Source organism: Bubalus bubalis, chromosome 13 (assembly GCF_019923935.1).
Source record: "Bubalus bubalis isolate 160015118507 breed Murrah chromosome 13, NDDB_SH_1, whole genome shotgun sequence".
In the NCBI taxonomy this organism is placed as follows: Eukaryota; Metazoa; Chordata; class Mammalia; order Artiodactyla; family Bovidae; genus Bubalus; species Bubalus bubalis.
This window is the reverse complement of record NC_059169.1, coordinates 60,804,835-60,823,246: the sequence shown is the minus strand read 5'-3', so window position 1 is coordinate 60,823,246 and position 18,412 is coordinate 60,804,835. Positions and strand designations below refer to the sequence as shown.

Here is an 18,412-nt window from a genome sequence, read left to right as displayed (position 1 = left end):
GATTTTCTATACCTTTTACCCTCGAGGAGGTGAATTTCGACCATTTCCTACCCATAAAGTGAAAGATCATTGCCTTTCCTTTGCCCAGTAACTACCTGCTTCATGCTTCACTGGGCACCTGACCTGTCGAAATGGCACAGGTGTCTCCTCCCAGCTTTTGCGTCCCTCGTCTGCCACACGCATTTTGAAACTTCATTACACATCCTCCATTGAAACATCAAGCTCCTTGAGAACAGGCACCCTGGATCTAGTTTTTATATAACTGACTTTCCTATCTTCCCCACTTTGAGTACCTTTCTGATCTTATTGCTTTCCCCATTGGGAAATCCTGACTCTTAAAATATTCACAAGGGGAAACATCATCAGCCCTTCTCTCAAGGGAACTCTGTAACTCTGTTACTAAGTCTTATTGGTGGGCTTCCACTGACTTTCACATAGTATTCTAACTGTAAAGCAATTAAAATAGGTAACTAATGTGAACCTACTGTATAAAACAAGGAATGCGACTCAGTGCTCAGAGGTGACCAAAATGGGTAGGAAATCTAAAAAAAGAGGGGATATATGTATATGTATAGCTGGTTCACTCTGCTGTACAGTAGAAATTAACACAAAATTGTATAGCAACTATGCTTCAATAAAAATTTTTTTAAGTGGCTGATTTTATATTTAAATATAAAGCAATTAAGTTCAAAGTAAGATTATGCTTCTGTATTTCAAAAGCAGTTCTGGACACAAAAAAATGTCGGTCTTTTGGGCCACAATAGTAAATTTTAATGCAAAACACTATTTTGATACTAAAATTCATCACAAACATCTAGCATAAAAATACAGAAAACTGAACATTCTTAATCAAGTCTCTCTTTCTTTTGTTTTGAACAAAATAATCTTTTTCTTTGTGTAAAATGTAGAAGAAAAAACACGTTTAACTAGAATAACTGAATAGCATAAAAGTGGATAAAGTAACAACAAAAAATAACATTAAGCTGTGTGTTAGAGGCATATGACAGATGGATAAATCCCTGAATAAAACCTCTGAAAGTGGCCATTATATAATAGTTGATATCCTGAAAAGCACTTTGTTTTCCAGAATTCTTAAAGGCTTAATTCTATATCCACTGCTATTGTATTTCCCTGCCAATTTGAAGAAAATAAATGATTCTAATCTTGGATTTCACAATCAGCTTTCAGAGCCAGTACCTAGCTACTGCTTCAAACAGCTCCAATGCAGATTACTGTGTCATGATGGTAAATGCCAAAATAATATAATTAATCTTAACCACTTCACTAAATTAAAGTGTCTTAAAATAAAAAAGACAAGACAGCATGTACAAGTACATACAGGATTTTATAACTAAATATATATATATTTTTTAATTCTGAAGAAGCATTAAAATTATAAAAGGAATTCAATATTTTTGGACACAAGGGAGAACAATTACGATAATTAGGTGCTATTTGCACTTATATTAGAAATGGTGTTCACTTAGTTGACTTTTATCAACAGGTCACTAAAACTTAAAATCTATTCACCATGTTCAAGTTTTAAGGCAATTTAAAAGCTAATCATTATGGCTGTTTTAACTTTTAAGTTTCCCAGTTTCAGGGTCTTCCCAGGTGACTCAGTAGTAAAGAATCTGCCTGCCAATGCAGGAGCTGCTGCTGCTGCTAAATTGCTCAGTTGTATCCGACTCTGTGCGACCTCATGGACTGTAGCCCACCAGGCTTCTCTATCCATGGGATTCTCCAGCCAAGAATACTGGAATGGGCAGCCATTTCCTTCTCCAGTTAGTGCAGGAGACCTGGGTTCATTCCCTGGGTGGAAGAGATGCCCTGGATGAGAGCACAGCAACCCACTCCAGTATTCTTGCCTGGGGAATCCCATGGACAGAGGAGCCTGGTGGGCACATAGTCCATGGGGTTGCAAAGAGTCAGACATAACTGGGCAACTGAACATGCATGCCTTGGTTTCAGGGACCATGCCTTGGCTCCTCCCATCACTCAGCACCTGAACAACCGTTGTTTAGTGAGCGCCTAGGACTAATAATTGAATATCATATGGCTTGAATAGAATACCTTCAAATAATCACAAATAACAGGGACAGGAAATAAGTGCTTTCTGTTAGTAGGTCAATCCTCCCCCGCAAACCCCTCCGCAAATAAAGGGCTGACCCAAAAGTTCATTCGGATTTTTCCACAACATTTTACAGAAACTCCAAACGAACTTTTTGGCCAACTTAATGTTTTCCTAGCCTGGAATGAATCAGGGGGAGGCTGGAGCAGGTTTGGGTGAGCTTCTGAAATAATTTCACCTGCTTCTGTCAGTGAAGTGTGACCTCCTCTTTTTTCAGTCATTTAAATCCTGACCATAGATGCATACAGGCTTCTCAGGAGGCACCAGTTGTAAATAATCTGCCTGCCAATGCAGGAGATGCAAGAGATGTGGGTTCGATCCCTGGGTCAGGAAGATCCTCTGGAGAAGGAAATGGTAACCTGCTCTAGTATTCTTTTTTTTTTTTTTTTTAATTGGAGGATAATTACAATATTGTGATAGTTTTTGCCATTCATCAATATGAATCAGCCATAGGTATATATGTGTCCCCTCCATCCTGAACCCTCCAGTATTCTTGCCTGGGAAATTCCATGGATAGAGGAGCCTGGCAGGTTACAGTCCATGGGGTCACAAAGAGCTGACACAGCTGAGCACACATGCATACACACAGATGCATACAAAGGGGCATTTAATTCTATCTTTCGAGTGATCCTTATTAGATAAGATTTTACAACACTGTAAATCAACTGTACTTCAATAGGAAAATAAACATTTTTTTAAAAATTTAAAAGACTCCCCCCTCAAATTTGACATGATTTCTCTTATCCCCAATCACCTTCTACAACGGACTGTATTTAAAAAGGAAAACGCTCATTAATACTTTCTTCATTATTCCCATAGTACAGGATCATTTCCCCCACAAACCTCAGGAGTCACTCTCAGGAGCATACACCAGCCTCAGACACATATGTTTTCATAAGAGAGTTTTTCGAGCCGACAAATACTCACTTTAAGGTTGGATAAGCAGTTGTTGAGGAAAACGTGCCACCTGTTCAGGAACAGCTGCTTCTGGCTGACGCAGAGCAGACAGGTCACCAGTGGGTACAAGGCCTGAGGAGAGAGAAGAGGAGGCCACAGGATGATGTAATTGCAACCACTCAGGTAACACAGGCTCTCTGGAACCACCGTCCATCCGTCCAGCTCCCCGTGTGCCGTATGGGCCACGCTCTGTAACACACCCACGCCCAACGGGTGCTGCGTAGAGGTGGGCATTTTGCAAGTGTTTCTGAGAAGGATGGAAATGGAATACTCTAGAGTTGTATATAGGATTGGGCTTCCCTGGTGGCTCAGTGGTAAAGAATATGCTTCCCAATGCAGGAGAGGTGGGTTTGATCCTTGGGTCGGGAAGATCCCCTGGAGAAGGAAACGGCAACCACTCCAGTATTTTTGCCTGGTAGTTGCCACGTTCAGAGGAGCCTGGCAGGCTTCAGTCCATAGGGTTGCAGAGTCGGACGTGACTTAGTGACTAAACAGAAACAACAATGTACAGAGTAGAGTGAGTTTCATGGATCATGAATAGAAATCTGATTCACTGATTTAGTCTTCCCTTATGAATTTTAAAAACAATCACAGATCACTCTCAGTCCTCTGGAAAAAAAGGAGGAAGGCACACTGACTTGGAAAATGTTACTGGTTTTTTTTGCTCATAAACATCTATTAGTTTGTCCCTGTCTTAGAGGTAGGTGTATATATTTTCTTTTGCATGCAATCTTCCTGTAATTAAGGAAGATTCCTCAAGGAAATGTTATTGCCCTGGTAAACTCCACCAAGACAAATTTAACCGCAGGAGGAATTTGCTTACAACCGAATAAACAGAGGTGCTACTGTGGTTTTCCTGCTTAACTGGGCAGGTTTCCCGCAGCAACTGGAAAAGACAGAAAAGCTGGTGGGTGGTTTTTACAGTATACATGCAGAACTCACCATCATTTTGCTGAACCAGATACTATATACCTTAATGGCTCCCCCGAAAACAAGGGCTAGTGAAGATTTAAACAAAAATATAACTGGTTCATCCATTAACTTGAATTAGCAAAAATCTATTGCCACAGTGAGATTCAGTGCTTAACATTCCATTAACTTGCTTTTTTTCTTTAAATTAACTTAGTTTTAAAGTGATGTTGAACTACGACTGTCATTGAGTACAACTCTAGTTACAGCTGGTAATTTAAACACAAAATACAAGCAGTCACAGAGACCACAGAAGGTAGACAAATGAACAAATCTGTCACTACTTCCAGCAAAGCAACTCTGAGTATTTGCTCAGATAATGGTGGTCATGTTCATATTTTAAAGAGTAACATAAACAATACTAGAAATCAGCAACCTAAGCATCCAGCTTCCTTTTTACCATCACAGGTACAGCTGATCTACCACCTTCCAATTCATAAACCAGAGCTTTATTCTTTATTCACCACCCCAGACTTTGTAACACTCCCAGGCCCAACGGGTGTTGTGCAGATGTGGGCATTTTGCAAGCATTTCTGAGGACAATGGAGAAGGACAAGGAGGAAAATGGGTGACATGATTTTAAAAACTTCTATGCTGCTTTTCAGCACAAAAGCCTTGCCCAAGACTGTTTTCTCAGCCTTCAGAGAATCTTTCCCATGGGCAGCTCTCTGTGTTCTAACTCCCTTTCCTGTCTGGTTCCATTTCGATTCTGAAAATCAGGATGGGAATTAGCCAGTGAAAATTCCCTGGGCTTGAGAAGAGAAACTTTTGTTAGCATCTTTAGCCTTCAGATTGGAAAAAGTACAAATTAAAATAAAAATTAAGTTAAACCAATCTTTGAACATAAACAGCAGACTCTTTAGGACTAGTAGGGTCCTTGAGGTAACATGGTCTAATTCCTTCCGGTTACCATGATTCAATCAATGTTTAATATTAGGTACCAGCTCCAAATTCTGAAATGCTGCCTCTTTGAGAATCCCATGGACAGAGGAGCCTGACAGGCTACAGTTCATTGAATCACAAGAGTTGGACATGACTTAGCACTTTTTGAGGGAGCTGTAGGTAATTCTCCCATCTGCGGAACTCTTATGACTCTCAAACAGACTTCAGCCTAGGAATTTGGGTCACTGCAGTTTTGTGTTTTGAATTTTCTCATAGTTACTAACCAAGGAATGCTTCTTTCGAGAAGAAAGTTCCAGCGTGGTATCATACAGGCTTTCAACGAAGTTTCTGAGGCAGGGAACATTAACTTCATTTTTAACAGCCTGAAACAGAGATGCGTGTTCATATTACACTTAATGAAATTGCTGATTCTCTTATCCAATTTGAAGAGATTCTTTAAAATGAAAATGTAACTTACAGCAGCCACTGGGACAAGAATTTCAACAAACAGCCCAGCCAAGGCGTGTTTGATATCTTTGTCTTTGACCTCAAGAAAGTAATGTGCACATTCCTGGGAAGCAGAAAGAGTCAAGGGAGGGAGAAAGATTGAAATGTGCACAGAAAATTGTAGGAAAACAAATTTAAGTCAACAGATCTTAATTCAGTTAACACTCAATAACATCGCATACACCATAATCTATTTTTAAAAAATCATTGGAGTCCAGCATTTATATTTAAGTTCACAATAGCCTCCAATGACATTTTACAGGGCTGGTTTTCTCACTCTCCCCCTAGTTTCTATCCCAAAATCATGATGCTGATAGGACAAAGTGTCTACAACCAGTAAGCAGGTGTTCATCCCCTGACTTACTGGTTGGTTCATTCATTTATTTCCAACAAATTGCTATTGATTAGCTACTATGTGGGGGAGCCCTGGGTCCTTGAATAACCCACAAATACAGATCCCCAGAGAAGGAAAACACGGGGAGAGATGCAGAAGACATTCAACTTGTTTTAGGCCCTGACAACCCTGGGCACAAAGATGTTTACTTGTTAGCCCTGACTTTTTAGGTGTTTATTGTTCAGATAGTTTCATGAGCAAGTCTGGAATGCTTCCCTTCCCCACCTAGGACAAGGAAACCTTTGGAAGCATTCCTCCAGCAAGGAGGCCTTTGCCTGTGGACTCCTGACCCCAAAGGGTGCTTTTGGTTGCCTGGGGAATAATTTATTAGAGGTGTTGGCCTGTTTAGAATTCTGCCAGCCCCCTTCCCCTTCCTGACCTTTTGGGTCGTAACTTACTGTGGTCTTTTCCAGATGTAGCTTTCATGGAAGAATCCAAGGTTACAGGTACTTCTGATGACATGTAATATGTGTATCAACTATTACCACTTTTTTTCAGTCCACATTGAGACTATCAGCAGCAACAGTTACTCAAGTCCCCAGTATATGAATATCATACTAAGACCTCAGTCCAAGACAGGCATTGCCGGCATGCAAAGTCTTTGAGACTGTTTTCCCTATACAGAATGGGGCATTATGGTTCCCAGAATTATGGTCCTTTTCCTACATTATTTTGCATACATATGTAAATATCATCTCAAATTGTCATGCACATACACATATACACGAATCATTAGCATGAGAGAGAGAAAAATAGTATTTACTGAGTCCAAGAATGCTCAGAACCACCTTCCAAAGTGAGTGTCAATGTTACCACTCTGCAGGAAAGGTAAGTGAAGCTGGGAGGAGTTAGGTTGTGACTTGTCCAAGGTCACAGAACTGGTAAGCACTGAAGCTTGAATTCCACAAGTTTGATATGGGCCTATATTCTTTTTTTAAACAGCTTTATTGAATACAGTTCACATACCATGCAATTCACTTTTATAAAGTGTACAACTTGATAGCTTTTAGTATATTCACAATTGTACATCTTTCATCACAATCAAATGTAGAATCTTTTCATTATCACAGAAAGAAACTTTGCACCCATGAGCCAGAAGCCTGGCCCTCCCTAAGCACAGCCGCCTCCTCCAGCCCAACACAACTAACCTATTTCCCGTCTCTGTGGGTTTGCCTCTCCTGGAAATTGGCTATTAGGAATAATGCTTCTGTGAACACTTACATTCAAGATTTTGTGTGGGCATACATTTTCATTTTTCTTGGGTATAATATACCTAGAATTGGAATTACTGGATTGATGATTCTAGATTTAAATATTTGAGGAATTGCTAGACTGTTTTCAAAAGCTGCTTGTCTATTTTACATTCCCACCAGCAGTGTATGAGGGTTACCATTTCTCTACAACCTCACCAACAGGTAACTTGCTGTCATCTGTCTTTCTGCTTACAGCCATCCTAGCATGTATGAAGTGGAACAACCTCCATTCATAACCCTGGTATTGAAACTCTTTATTAAGATTCCCACTAAATCTAATTCACAGCACCATTAGAAAAAAAATCCTTCAGATACTAAAGTTTTATAAAATCTAATACAGCTGTGTACTCTGGGAAATCCTTATTAGCAATAATTCTTTAGTACTAAATGGTGAACACTGTGTCACAAACACCTAAACCTAAATGGTTTAGTTGATTTTTACAGTAAGTATAAAAAGGATTTCATTACTTAAAGTTCTGATGCCTAGAAATGTTAACATTGCCAACTCAATGCTATCGATCTTAAAAAGTAAAAAATAAAGCCATATTTTATTAACAGAATAATATGCAACCAATGAGTGAAAAAAAGAAAAAAAACCTACAAATAAAATTCCACTGTACACCTACTCCAAAGATGATATGAGTTTAAAAATGAAATTATATGCCTGAAATTCTATTACTAGGTTATGAAACCCACTCGCCGAGAATGCAGGAAACACAAGAGACATGGGTTCAATCCCTGGTTGGGGAATAATCCCTGGAGGAGGAAATGGCAACCCACTTCAGTATTCTTGCCCCCAAAATCCCATGGATAGAGGAGCCTGGTGGGCTGCAGTCCAAAGGGTCACAGGGAGTTGGACACTACTAAGCAAATGAGCACATGAATTATTGAGAAAAAAATAGTAGGACTTTAGTGAGTGGGTTCTCACCTTTCAGGTCAGTCACTCTGAGGAGGGAAGATGCACACGTTCCCGCCCAAGACAGTACCTGCATAAACTGGAGAGAGGCCTCAAAGTCCTCCACTGGATACATCTTAATTCGGAAGAACTTCATCCCCATTATCAAGCTGATGATGCTTTGAACGATATATGGGCTCTGCTCTTTGTGCCGTAATTCTTTGAGCTCTGCCATAAATTTCTTCTTTACAGCAGGGAATCTAAGAAGAGGACAGGAGTGATTTGTCAAATGATGGGTAGGAATGTGGGGGAAATGCAGGCCTCCGACATCCAGGAGTGACAGCGCAACTGATGGGGACACGTTCCCATCAGCTGAAGGACAGTGACGGGCATTCTGTAAAAGTCTTGATATTGGGGCTATAGTAAGCGTCCAAATCTTGTTTCTTCCCTTGTTCTACCAGATGCTCAACGTCTCCTTCAAGCTAGGGAGAAGATGCAAGGTTATTTAGAGCCCTTCCAAATGCTCTAGCTCTTAAATTGAAATGATGAAAAGCTCCATTTCCTCTGGCTTAGCAATTGCCTGGGTACTTACAGACCCCAAGGGCCTGAAGTATCCAATTGTGAACAGATGAGCAATAATATATTATAGGAGGCCAGGTATTTCTGACAAGAGCAGCAAATAATGCCAAGTCATATTTCTACATCCATTTACAAAGTTTTCTGTTGTTGTTTCTTTTACAGTTTTAGGTTAATGATTATTGAGAAAAATATTTTTAGGTTGAAGGAAAAATCTAGTAATGGGAAAATTCAAATAATTTCTAAAAGATGACTAAGCTGTCTAATACATGTATGGGATTTTACAACTAAAAAGAGACAATCCCCAAGGAACTTAGGGTATTTATACAGTTTGAAAGTAAAATAATATGAATAACATTAATCACAACAACATTATCATAAAAAGTTTAAGAAAAGAATAGATCCTAAGAGGGTGGAGAAGTAGCAGATTGTCAAAGTGCCAAAGGGCAAAGGAACATAAACAAACAAGTTATCCAAGCTATATCTGAAATGGCTGGTTTGACTATTAGTTTAAAAAAAGGAAAAACAAGGGAAGTTTTTTCTAAGATTCACTGCATTCTGTTTCCTGAGTCTATCACCTTGAGTTTCCACATAGGATCACTTAGGAACAAGACATGATCAGAAAGGGTGATTATGTTTATAAAAGTTGAAGGCCAATTAACAGAACCCCAGAAGTTTGGAACAACAACTCTCAACACCTCAGAGCAGAAATTTCAGGACATATAAAGTAAATATATGGACATAGTTTCACCAACAGGCAGTGCAGGGGGTGTATGTTTGGCAAGTTGGGTGGAAGGGGCTTCATGAGAACTGGCCATTTTCTTGTTCCTGGTTTGAGTGCAGGAACTGTTACATTTGGTAACAGTTTTTTTAAAATCATATTTTCTAAACAATTTATGAGTTTTTCTTTATGTCTGCTGTGTAAAGAAATTTTAAGAAGGCAATGGAGCAGCATAAGTAGTGAATGCGTTTCCATTTTATGAAGAAACAGATCAGAAAATCAATGTGACAAAGATGAGACTCAAACACAGACCTTCTAATGTGAAATCCAGAAATGTCCACTATTCTGTTGCTGCCTTTGACAGTCGTGAGCTGAGAAATGTAGTCCCCACCCTATTTAGAACAGTGTGCAGTTTAGCTGGCAAAATAAAACAATGTAGCCCTGACCATGAGCCATGTGAATAATAATAATTTCAAAAATAACAATAACCATTACTATTATTTGAGGTATGTTAGCAAGTGCCTGGGACTCTTCCTGGATCTCTCTGGTCCTTCAGGAAGGTGAAATGCCCCAACCCAGATCATTCTTCACACAGATCATATTTCACACTGCCCTTTATGTGAATAATACACCTAAAGGGGCTGGGAGCAGGCACTGGAGAATGAAGGGGCTCTTTTCAGCTGGATAATCAAAGAATACATTAGAGGGGATTTATGTTGGGGTGAAGGGTGAGCAGAGCTCTTTAACCAGGGACAGATGAAGGACAGGAAGCAGAAACATCATGGCAAAGAGACAGGAGTGACATTTCCAATCAAGATTATAAAATTTCAGTTTCAAACTAGACTTTTTAAGAATTCCATTCTATTATTTTTAATTCAAGCTATTTTCAAACACTAAAAAAAAAATCTATGGTTTTAATTTTGAAGTGAGAGACTTTAAAAGGAAAAGGTAACTTTATAGGTTAGAGCTATACGGTTTTAAAGATCACATGATACTTAGAAAGCATGCTTTCCTTTTCTAATCCATGACTAAAACAAGGAGAGGTAGGGAAAGGCAGGTTATTTGTATATGTTATTATTTCAACATTCTCACAAGTTAGTGGCTAAATGTCTATTTTTCAGTTAAAAATAAATATGGCTATGTTTTACTTTAAAAAGTTCTAAATGACATAAACATGTTATTTTAAAATAAAAATAATCTAGAAACCTACTCATACTTAAAAGTTATTTTCCCTTAAAATAATTTTAGGGAAAAATAAATTTCTTTTCAATAACCATGCTTTTCGTGTTCAATATTCTTTAGTAAATACAGTAACTAAAAACTATTCAGTCTCCTGCTTTAAAATGTATAGAATGCACAATATTTATATTACTATTAAAGTGAGAATATAAAATATATACATTAAAATTATATCATATAAAAAGAGAAAAATTTTGGAATTATGAATCTTAAAAACAAACATCACTATTTAAATGAATATACCAGACTTTAACCCCCAAAACTTACCTTAAAAAAATCTAATTTTAACTTTAACTTTGAAAGTGCTAAGACCCTGGGTGAACATCACTTAATAGCAAAAAAATTTCTATGATAGGAATTAAGCACATTATCACTAGTAAGAGTAAAAATAGTGTTTCTGCTAAAACTTAAAGACCAAACTAAGCATTAGTAACTAAAGTCAGAATGAAGAAAATATTTTGTATATATTACCACTGGGATCTAGATATAAAATCTAAAATTAGAACTGTTACATTACTCAAGTTTATTTTTTTAAGAAAGATAACCATCCTGTATCAGATAAGCATACATCCTTTTTTTTTCCCCACCGAGAACAAAGGAAGCAGTAATTTTCTAAGGCGACAATAAAGAAATGGTTCTGGTATACTAATGAGAAGAACGTAATATGATAATTTGTAGTATGACACCCAAAAGGTTAACTCTATACTGACCATTTGAGAATTTATCACTGTGATTACTATATATTACTGCAATTACTTCAAGAACCTATTGGTGAAAGCATTTTCTTGTGACTAGAAAGTGCTGGACAATTATCCAAATTGAGGTATTTGTTATAGCCTACTATTGCAGAACTGAGACAAATATTGACATCATGAAAATTGAAAAAGTCACTATTGGCAAGAAACAGTGCCTCAGTGGATCATAAATCTGACCTAATGTGGAAATTCCTTCAACCTTAAAGTGTTGTTTTAATTATGACATCTCTCAATTCATTCTCAATTGAAAATCGATGTAGCTAAGGACAGTCCTTCTATAGTAACTGATATTGTTAGGTACAGTTCACAAAAACTAAGAAAAACACAAGAAGTCATTTTTGGCATATTAAACTTTCCAAATGATTGTATAAGTTATGCTAGGATAATTACAAAGGAATATGATGAGATTTTCAGGATTTGACAAACCAGCCAAAATACATATTAACAAGTCATTTTTCTGATCTTTTCTAGGTATGAGGTAGAGACATATGAGTTAATTTGCCAGATAATTGCAACTTATCCCTTCAAAAAGCCAGTACTTTCATTATTTAATTGTAATAGAAATCTCTCCAAAATGCATTATACATTTTTTTAATGACTCATGAGCCACAATTATTACAATGGGCTATATAATAAAACTACAATATATATTCTCATGCAAAATGCTCCAGGTAATTCTACTGTTTAGTTCTTATGTATGTTTGGGTCCGTTTCTTTCCTCTCTATTGCTGTCAGGTTTTGAGGCTGAAATTTCTCATTGCGTAGGTGTACCCACCTCTCTTTGATCTAATGCGGATGTTTCATGTGTTAGAAAAGATTAGGTAGTCAAGATGAACAGACAAACAGGGTTAGATTAAAAAAGTCATGTCAAGGAGTTTTGGGGGCCTGTTTCCTGAGTTATTTCTACCGTTTGGCTAGTTAAAGTTGCTGAGTAAGTGCTTTTAAAAAACTTTTGTTTTTTGATAAATTGAGTGTTTCCATGCTGCTAAGTTAGGAAATTCCATCTCTTGAAGATAAAAATCTTTCTGAGGGTTGCATTTCACAAAGATCAGGGCATCACTGTTGTTCCAAGCTGGTCTCTTGGCTTGGATTCACATTAAGTTTCTGGCTCACTTGGCCTAACTTAGGCATCCAGGATCTTGCCCGATTTGCCTCTGGGTTGAATAAGATGAAGAAGGGTGAACAGGGTGTGACATCACTTTTGGAAGAAGTATCTTATTGCTAATAGTCTAATACCATTTTGTTCTAGCCTGCTAAATAGTGTTATGGGGCCAGATAAATTTAGCAATGAGAATTTTCCAACTTGTTTCCATGACAGAGTCTGGGACATTTTTAGCGCGGCTGAATTAAGTAAGGTCTATAGTAAAGGGACATTCTAGAATGGAATTTTCCCATTCATGGATGCTATACTGTAACCACCCACTCATGAAATATAGAACACAAGACTTTTAAACCTGATAAACTTCTTTGAAAAATTGAGCAGGAAGAAAAGTACTGTGGTTAGGCCATTTCCTTCTTGGATGCAGTAGTCTGAAACTCATGGACTCTTGGTAGCATCAGGCCCGACTGCCAAGTGAAAAAGGTAACGGAGAAAACAAATTGGAAGAAGATGTGGTACTTGCCTCAGGGAGCTTCTAGTGAGGCTCAGCAACAGGACACACACAGCAAAAATAAACCCTAAGTTTCTTGTAAGCTCACACCCTTCCCCTTTCTGGGAGTAGGGCCGGATGGCACAGACACTCATGTTCTTATGGTGAAGGATTCTGAGGTTCACTTACTTAGCTTGTGCCAGCACGCCAATGACTTCTGCATACAGGTCTGCCACAATGTGCATATTGCCAGTGTTAGGACCAAGGTACCTAGACAAGATACAATTAGGCAAGTGAGGAATCCCCCTGGTCATCTGAGAAGAGCAAACTCGATTTCATTTTAAGCACCCGACTTCTTCAAAATTTGAAGGAAAGAAATTACTTTACCCTTCTTTGTACTTAAAGTGCTTGAAAGCCAAGTTAATAACATCATGTATTAAACTGTCTATTACAGGATGAAGTGGAATCTGGAAAAGAGAAAAGATGGTTCTTAGCTTGGAAGGGAATATTTAAGATCAAATCAATAAGAATACTTCCACTGGACTATAGACAGCCTTTAGCCATCAAGCAATATAGTTCATGTGACATGGTATTTGAAATTCATGAACAATTTAATAAACTTAGACCTCAAAAATATAAGTTGCTATTAGATAAATAAACCTTATCTAAAGGTAACATTAAATTGATGACCTACCTGTTTCAAAACTTCTATTAATACTAAAGAAAAAATAAAATCAATGGCGAGGTCCCGTCTTTCCATTAAATAATCTCGCTGCTGTTCATCACTGTAAAAGTTTAAAATATTCACATTAAATAGGCACTAAAGACATTCTCCAAGTGATATAATTCATCAAAAATCTAGGATTCATCCCCAATGGGCTGCAAACCAATTTTGTTATGACAAGACTGCAGTGATAAATACACACTGAAGTTATTCCTATAATAAGTGTGCAATGGACACACTGTGGATCAGAGTATCTGACATCATATTTTAAATGTTCAACCAAGTCAACTTGAGTCACTATTTGGGAACCTACAATCTTATCTTGTGGACCTTCCTAAGGTACCTTTCAATCTAGGAATCCTACCATCTTGAAGATGGAAACAAACAGGACCCAGGGCTCCCAGGTTAGAGGTAGACACTTAAGAGGATCTTGTGAAAAGATCAAAACAATGGAAAGAAATAGTATGATTATCAATGGGAGTAGGACTGTACTACTGTGGGTGGAGAAGGATCAGTGTTAAATGTTGTTCCCCCTGCCTTCCCGGCCCTTTCTCTTGACCTTTGGCCACTTGAGATTAATGAGAGGAAGAAAGAAGATGTCAAGGGGTGGTGGAAGAGAGAAAGATTAAAGAGCAGATGGACGAAGAGGTAGAAGGGGCAAAGGAGAGTCATCTGAACTCATCAAAAGTTAGGGAACAGAATAAGCACCGTCAGGAGGACAGAAGTATGAGTTTTTACCTCCCTCCCTTCATTTCCTGCTTCTCTAATGAACTGATTGAGGGCTAATTTGGAACTGAACAAATGAAGTGACTGCCAAGCTCCTTAGCAAAGAACAGTGGCTAAGAGCGTTGGTTTTGGTGTGGAACAGTCCTGGGTGAAAATTACGGCTCTTCCACTTACCAGTAATTTTTCCATTTACAAAATGGAAATAATAACAGTCATTATAGTAAGGTTTGCTTGAGTATTAAAACGTGTAAGTATTTAGTAGAGTCTCCCAAACACACAACTGCTCAGTACTTGTCTATTAAATAAAACTCATGAGAAAGGATGATGGAATTTGGATTTGTCAGGTAGATATTTTCAAAATACTTTTAAATACGGAACGTTTTTCTCTTCAGTCCAGAGAAAATGAGAAGAAAGCATATAAAAGATAAAAAAAAAAGAACTTTGGAGGAGTTCTGCAGCCTTGAGAGCGTTCAGTTAAGCCTGGTAGGTGACAGAGCAGGTCAACAAAGGAAGCTGCATCTTTAACTTGCAAGGGGAAATGTATGAACCGGGTAAGAGCTCATTCTTCAGAATCATTAACAAACAGTCCTGCCAGGAGGGAGAGCGATGGACCAAATCATCTACCTGGAGCCCTTCAAGACCCACCAGAATTAGAAAGTGCTGCTGCCAGATGAAGGGAGGAGAGGAAAACATATGGAGCTACGTTAAACACAGGGCGTCTGCAAGTCTGACCTAGAGATTACATCATGGAGAAGAGAAACAAGAAGTCTGTAGACCAAAGGGAAGGCAAACTCTGAAAGATGGCCAGCAGACGTGGAGAGGGGAGGGCTACTGGGGTCTTCAAAAGGGGCCAGAGGACCTTGAGAAAGTAGCAAAACAAAAAAAAATTGGGAGTAGGAAAAAAATTAAACTCCTGCTTCAATTTTATTTGATCAGTCAATTTATGCTTTCAAATAAAAGGAAGACATATGCGTTTCCAATAATGAATTCACGTTGTTGCTGGTTTGAGGTCTCTCTGCCAGGAGCCAGAGGCATCTGACAAATTTATTTGGCAGTCAAAATGTTGATATTATACTAATCTTAGAAATCATACACAATCTTAGAGCTCATAACCCAAACACACCTCCATCACATTTGACTGTTTTCAATTGCTTATGCTTCTTCCTAAAGTTCTTCTTTTCTTGTTTCTAATAATAAAAACCCCATTGTTAGCTACCTCACGTTCTAGAGACCCTCATTCTTTTGGTTTTCTCCAAAACACATATTCTCTCTCTTATTTTAAGCTTCCAACTGCTAACTAAAATGCAACTGAATTGAATTTCACTGTACCAATTCTGTATTTGATCTTGGCAATTACTCTGATCTCCTGGAAATAATCAGTAACACAATCTAAAAGCCAATTATTTTCAATCCATACAGAAATCAGTTTATGAAAAAATCTAGTTTTACTAACTCAATTCTGAACAAAAAACTAAAACTAACTGAATTAAGCACATTCAAACTGTCCCACTTTCCACCCCCATAAAGTTTTAGTATCTATTAATAAGCTGCCATGTTATATGGGGAAAATACTAAATTAATAAGTGGATGAACTTATTAATCATACAGACTGAATCATTTTCAGACACAGAATTGAAATTCTACCTTTAAATTTGATACATTAAAAAGTAATTTATGAGAAACTGCTAATTGGTATGGGTTTCTTTTTAGGGTAATAAAAATATTCTTGAATGAGACAATGAGATGGCTATACGACCCTGTGAATAAACTAAAAGCACTGACTCACACTTTACAAGGATGCATTTTATAGCATATGAATTATCTCCATTAAAAAATCCTTCTTCAACTAGAATAATTATTCAATATACAAAAGTTATTAATTTCATCTCCAAAAAAAAAGTAAATAAATCTTGCATAAAACTCAAGCATATTGCAACATGAAATTACAAGTTCAGATGACATGTAATTTGGTAAAATAATAAGTCTTCAATTTCAAGAGAAGTTTACATATTTTTAAGCACTGGAGTGTCAAGAAACATGAGAAGGATAAATCACTCACAAGTAGTAGTTAATATCTGATTTTCTGAGTGATTAATTTCCATTATATTGTCTTTAAAAGCATTTTAAAAATGTATAATCCATGTGGAGAAATCTGTGTTTTTAAAATAATATTGTAAAGTAATCAGTCTCCAATTAAAATAAATAAATTTAAAATAAATAAATAAAATAATCTCTCATTTTTTAAAGAAAGGTAAATGTATTAAACTTTCTTATTTGCTACCTTGCTTTATTAGGTTGATTTCAAACACACAAAATTATACATATTTACTTAGAACTCTGGGGGACATACATTCATTGGACAGATCAACCAAGCGTCTTAAGTTTTATGCCTGAACAGCACAAGTAGCAGCAAGTTCTACTTTTCAAATCCACAAGAGAAGGGAACCACAGAACAAACAGGCAAATCTTAGCCGGAAGGGAAGCTAGAGATGGGGTGATCTGACTTCCCCACTTTTGCCCATGAAGAGGCTGAGGTTCAGACAGGTAGGGAGTTGCCCAGAGTCTCATGGCTAATTGGTGGCAGTTCTGGGACTATCCCTAATGTCCAATCCACTGACCTTCCCACTGCAGTACCCTGGGCGCCCAAGGTTATGAAGTGAATCCGAGTATCTAGGGAATGTCCTGCAGGGCCTGCTGCGGGCTTTCTGCCTTTAACTGTGCACCAAAGGAGAGAGAGCCCAGGAGAGAAGCAGGCAAGGGGGTTGCCTGGGGTCTTTGACACCTTGCCCCCACCACTGGCAAAATAAAGTCATGGAACCATTCCAACCTGTGGCGGCTCATAGCAACTAACATTCCGAAGGTGACACCTGCTAGAAAAGGGGCCCCTGCAGCCTAGGCTCAAGTGCAAAGAGGTCAGAAGGTCTAGTGGCATCCCCAACTCCCACTCAGATTGGTTCCTTAGGAGAAAAGAAAGAGAGAAAGAATAATCCTCATAATCTTTATATAAAAGAAATGTACCTTTTGGATTTATTGCTGGTTCTTGGTCTGTACTCATGCGATTCATCCTCAATGCCATTTTGCCTTTTATACCAGTCAAATAATGTACGTAGAATGGAAGGCAGGCAGTATTCAGAAAGGGAGCTCATTGAACTGATGACCTATAGGGAAAAGCAGGTGATTAAAAAAGCTTGCGTGGCACTGCCAATTACTAAGAAACTTTTTATTTCACAAATAACTCCAAACCATAGGCACTACAAAATATTCTTATTCAGCACACTCCTCTCCTTAATAATCTTTTTAGTACATGCATTCCCAAGAACCCAAGTTTCTTACTGTTGACAGATGCTCTTCACACAATAGTAACTTTGTGGCTTAAGAAAGTTAATTACTTTGACTCCCTTTCATTCTAGAAATCAGATGTTAATTGCACGGACCGCAAAGAAATTATTGTCCCATACCACCTAATAAGTACAGTGCCTTGTACTTCTTAGATCCTGAAAAATGCTTGTTATACAAATAAATACATTAATTAATATAATTATACTAATGGCTTAGGTGAAATAAACAAGTTTATCCCCCAAATAACCTAAGTTGTAATACAACTTGGAGAAGGAAATGGCAACCCACTCCAATATTCTTGCCCAGAGAATCCCAGGGACGGGGGAGCCTGGTGGGCTGCCGTCTCTGGGATCGCACAGAGTCGGACACGACTGAAGCGACTTAGCAGCAGCAGCAGCAGCAATACAATATATGGTTTTCTGCCAGTAATCAATCATATGCAATGTGAAGTATGCCTCAAATTAGACTCAATAAGTGAGTAGCAATAATGTACCCTATGTTAAAGGCAAACATCTCCCCTCTTCTTCAAAAAACAAACATGCTTTTGATAGATGAGTTATTCTACTTTCCTTATTTTGGAAAGATTCCTGATCTTTTACTATCATCCCCCAAATGAGACTCAATCCATATCTCATATGCAAAAATGATATCAAAATGGATCGTAGACCTGAGTATTACATCTAAAACTATAAAACTTCTGAAGAAAATATAGGAGAAAATATTGCCACTTTAAGGTAGGCAAGGATTTCTTAGGG

The 18,412-nt window shown here is 37.9% G+C and overlaps 1 protein-coding gene across 17 annotated transcripts in view; it reads right to left on the bottom strand.

Annotated features, from left to right (window-relative positions):
* Window positions 1-18,412, bottom strand: part of FRY (FRY microtubule binding protein) — a 428,089-nt gene that overhangs the window by 140,373 nt on the left and 269,304 nt on the right. For all 17 annotated transcript variants that reach the window (XM_044927339.2, XM_044927345.2, XM_044927344.2 and 14 more), the window contains 8 exons: window positions 17,337-17,476; window positions 13,563-13,653; window positions 13,256-13,335; window positions 13,058-13,138; window positions 8,080-8,248; window positions 5,418-5,510; window positions 5,224-5,322; window positions 3,059-3,160 (listed from right to left, as the gene is read on the bottom strand). In XM_044927339.2, the coding sequence (XP_044783274.1) occupies window positions 3,059-3,160; window positions 5,224-5,322; window positions 5,418-5,510; window positions 8,080-8,248; window positions 13,058-13,138; window positions 13,256-13,335; window positions 13,563-13,653; window positions 17,337-17,476 (855 nt within the window). The remainder of the gene's footprint in view (window positions 1-3,058; window positions 3,161-5,223; window positions 5,323-5,417; window positions 5,511-8,079; window positions 8,249-13,057; window positions 13,139-13,255; window positions 13,336-13,562; window positions 13,654-17,336; window positions 17,477-18,412) is intronic.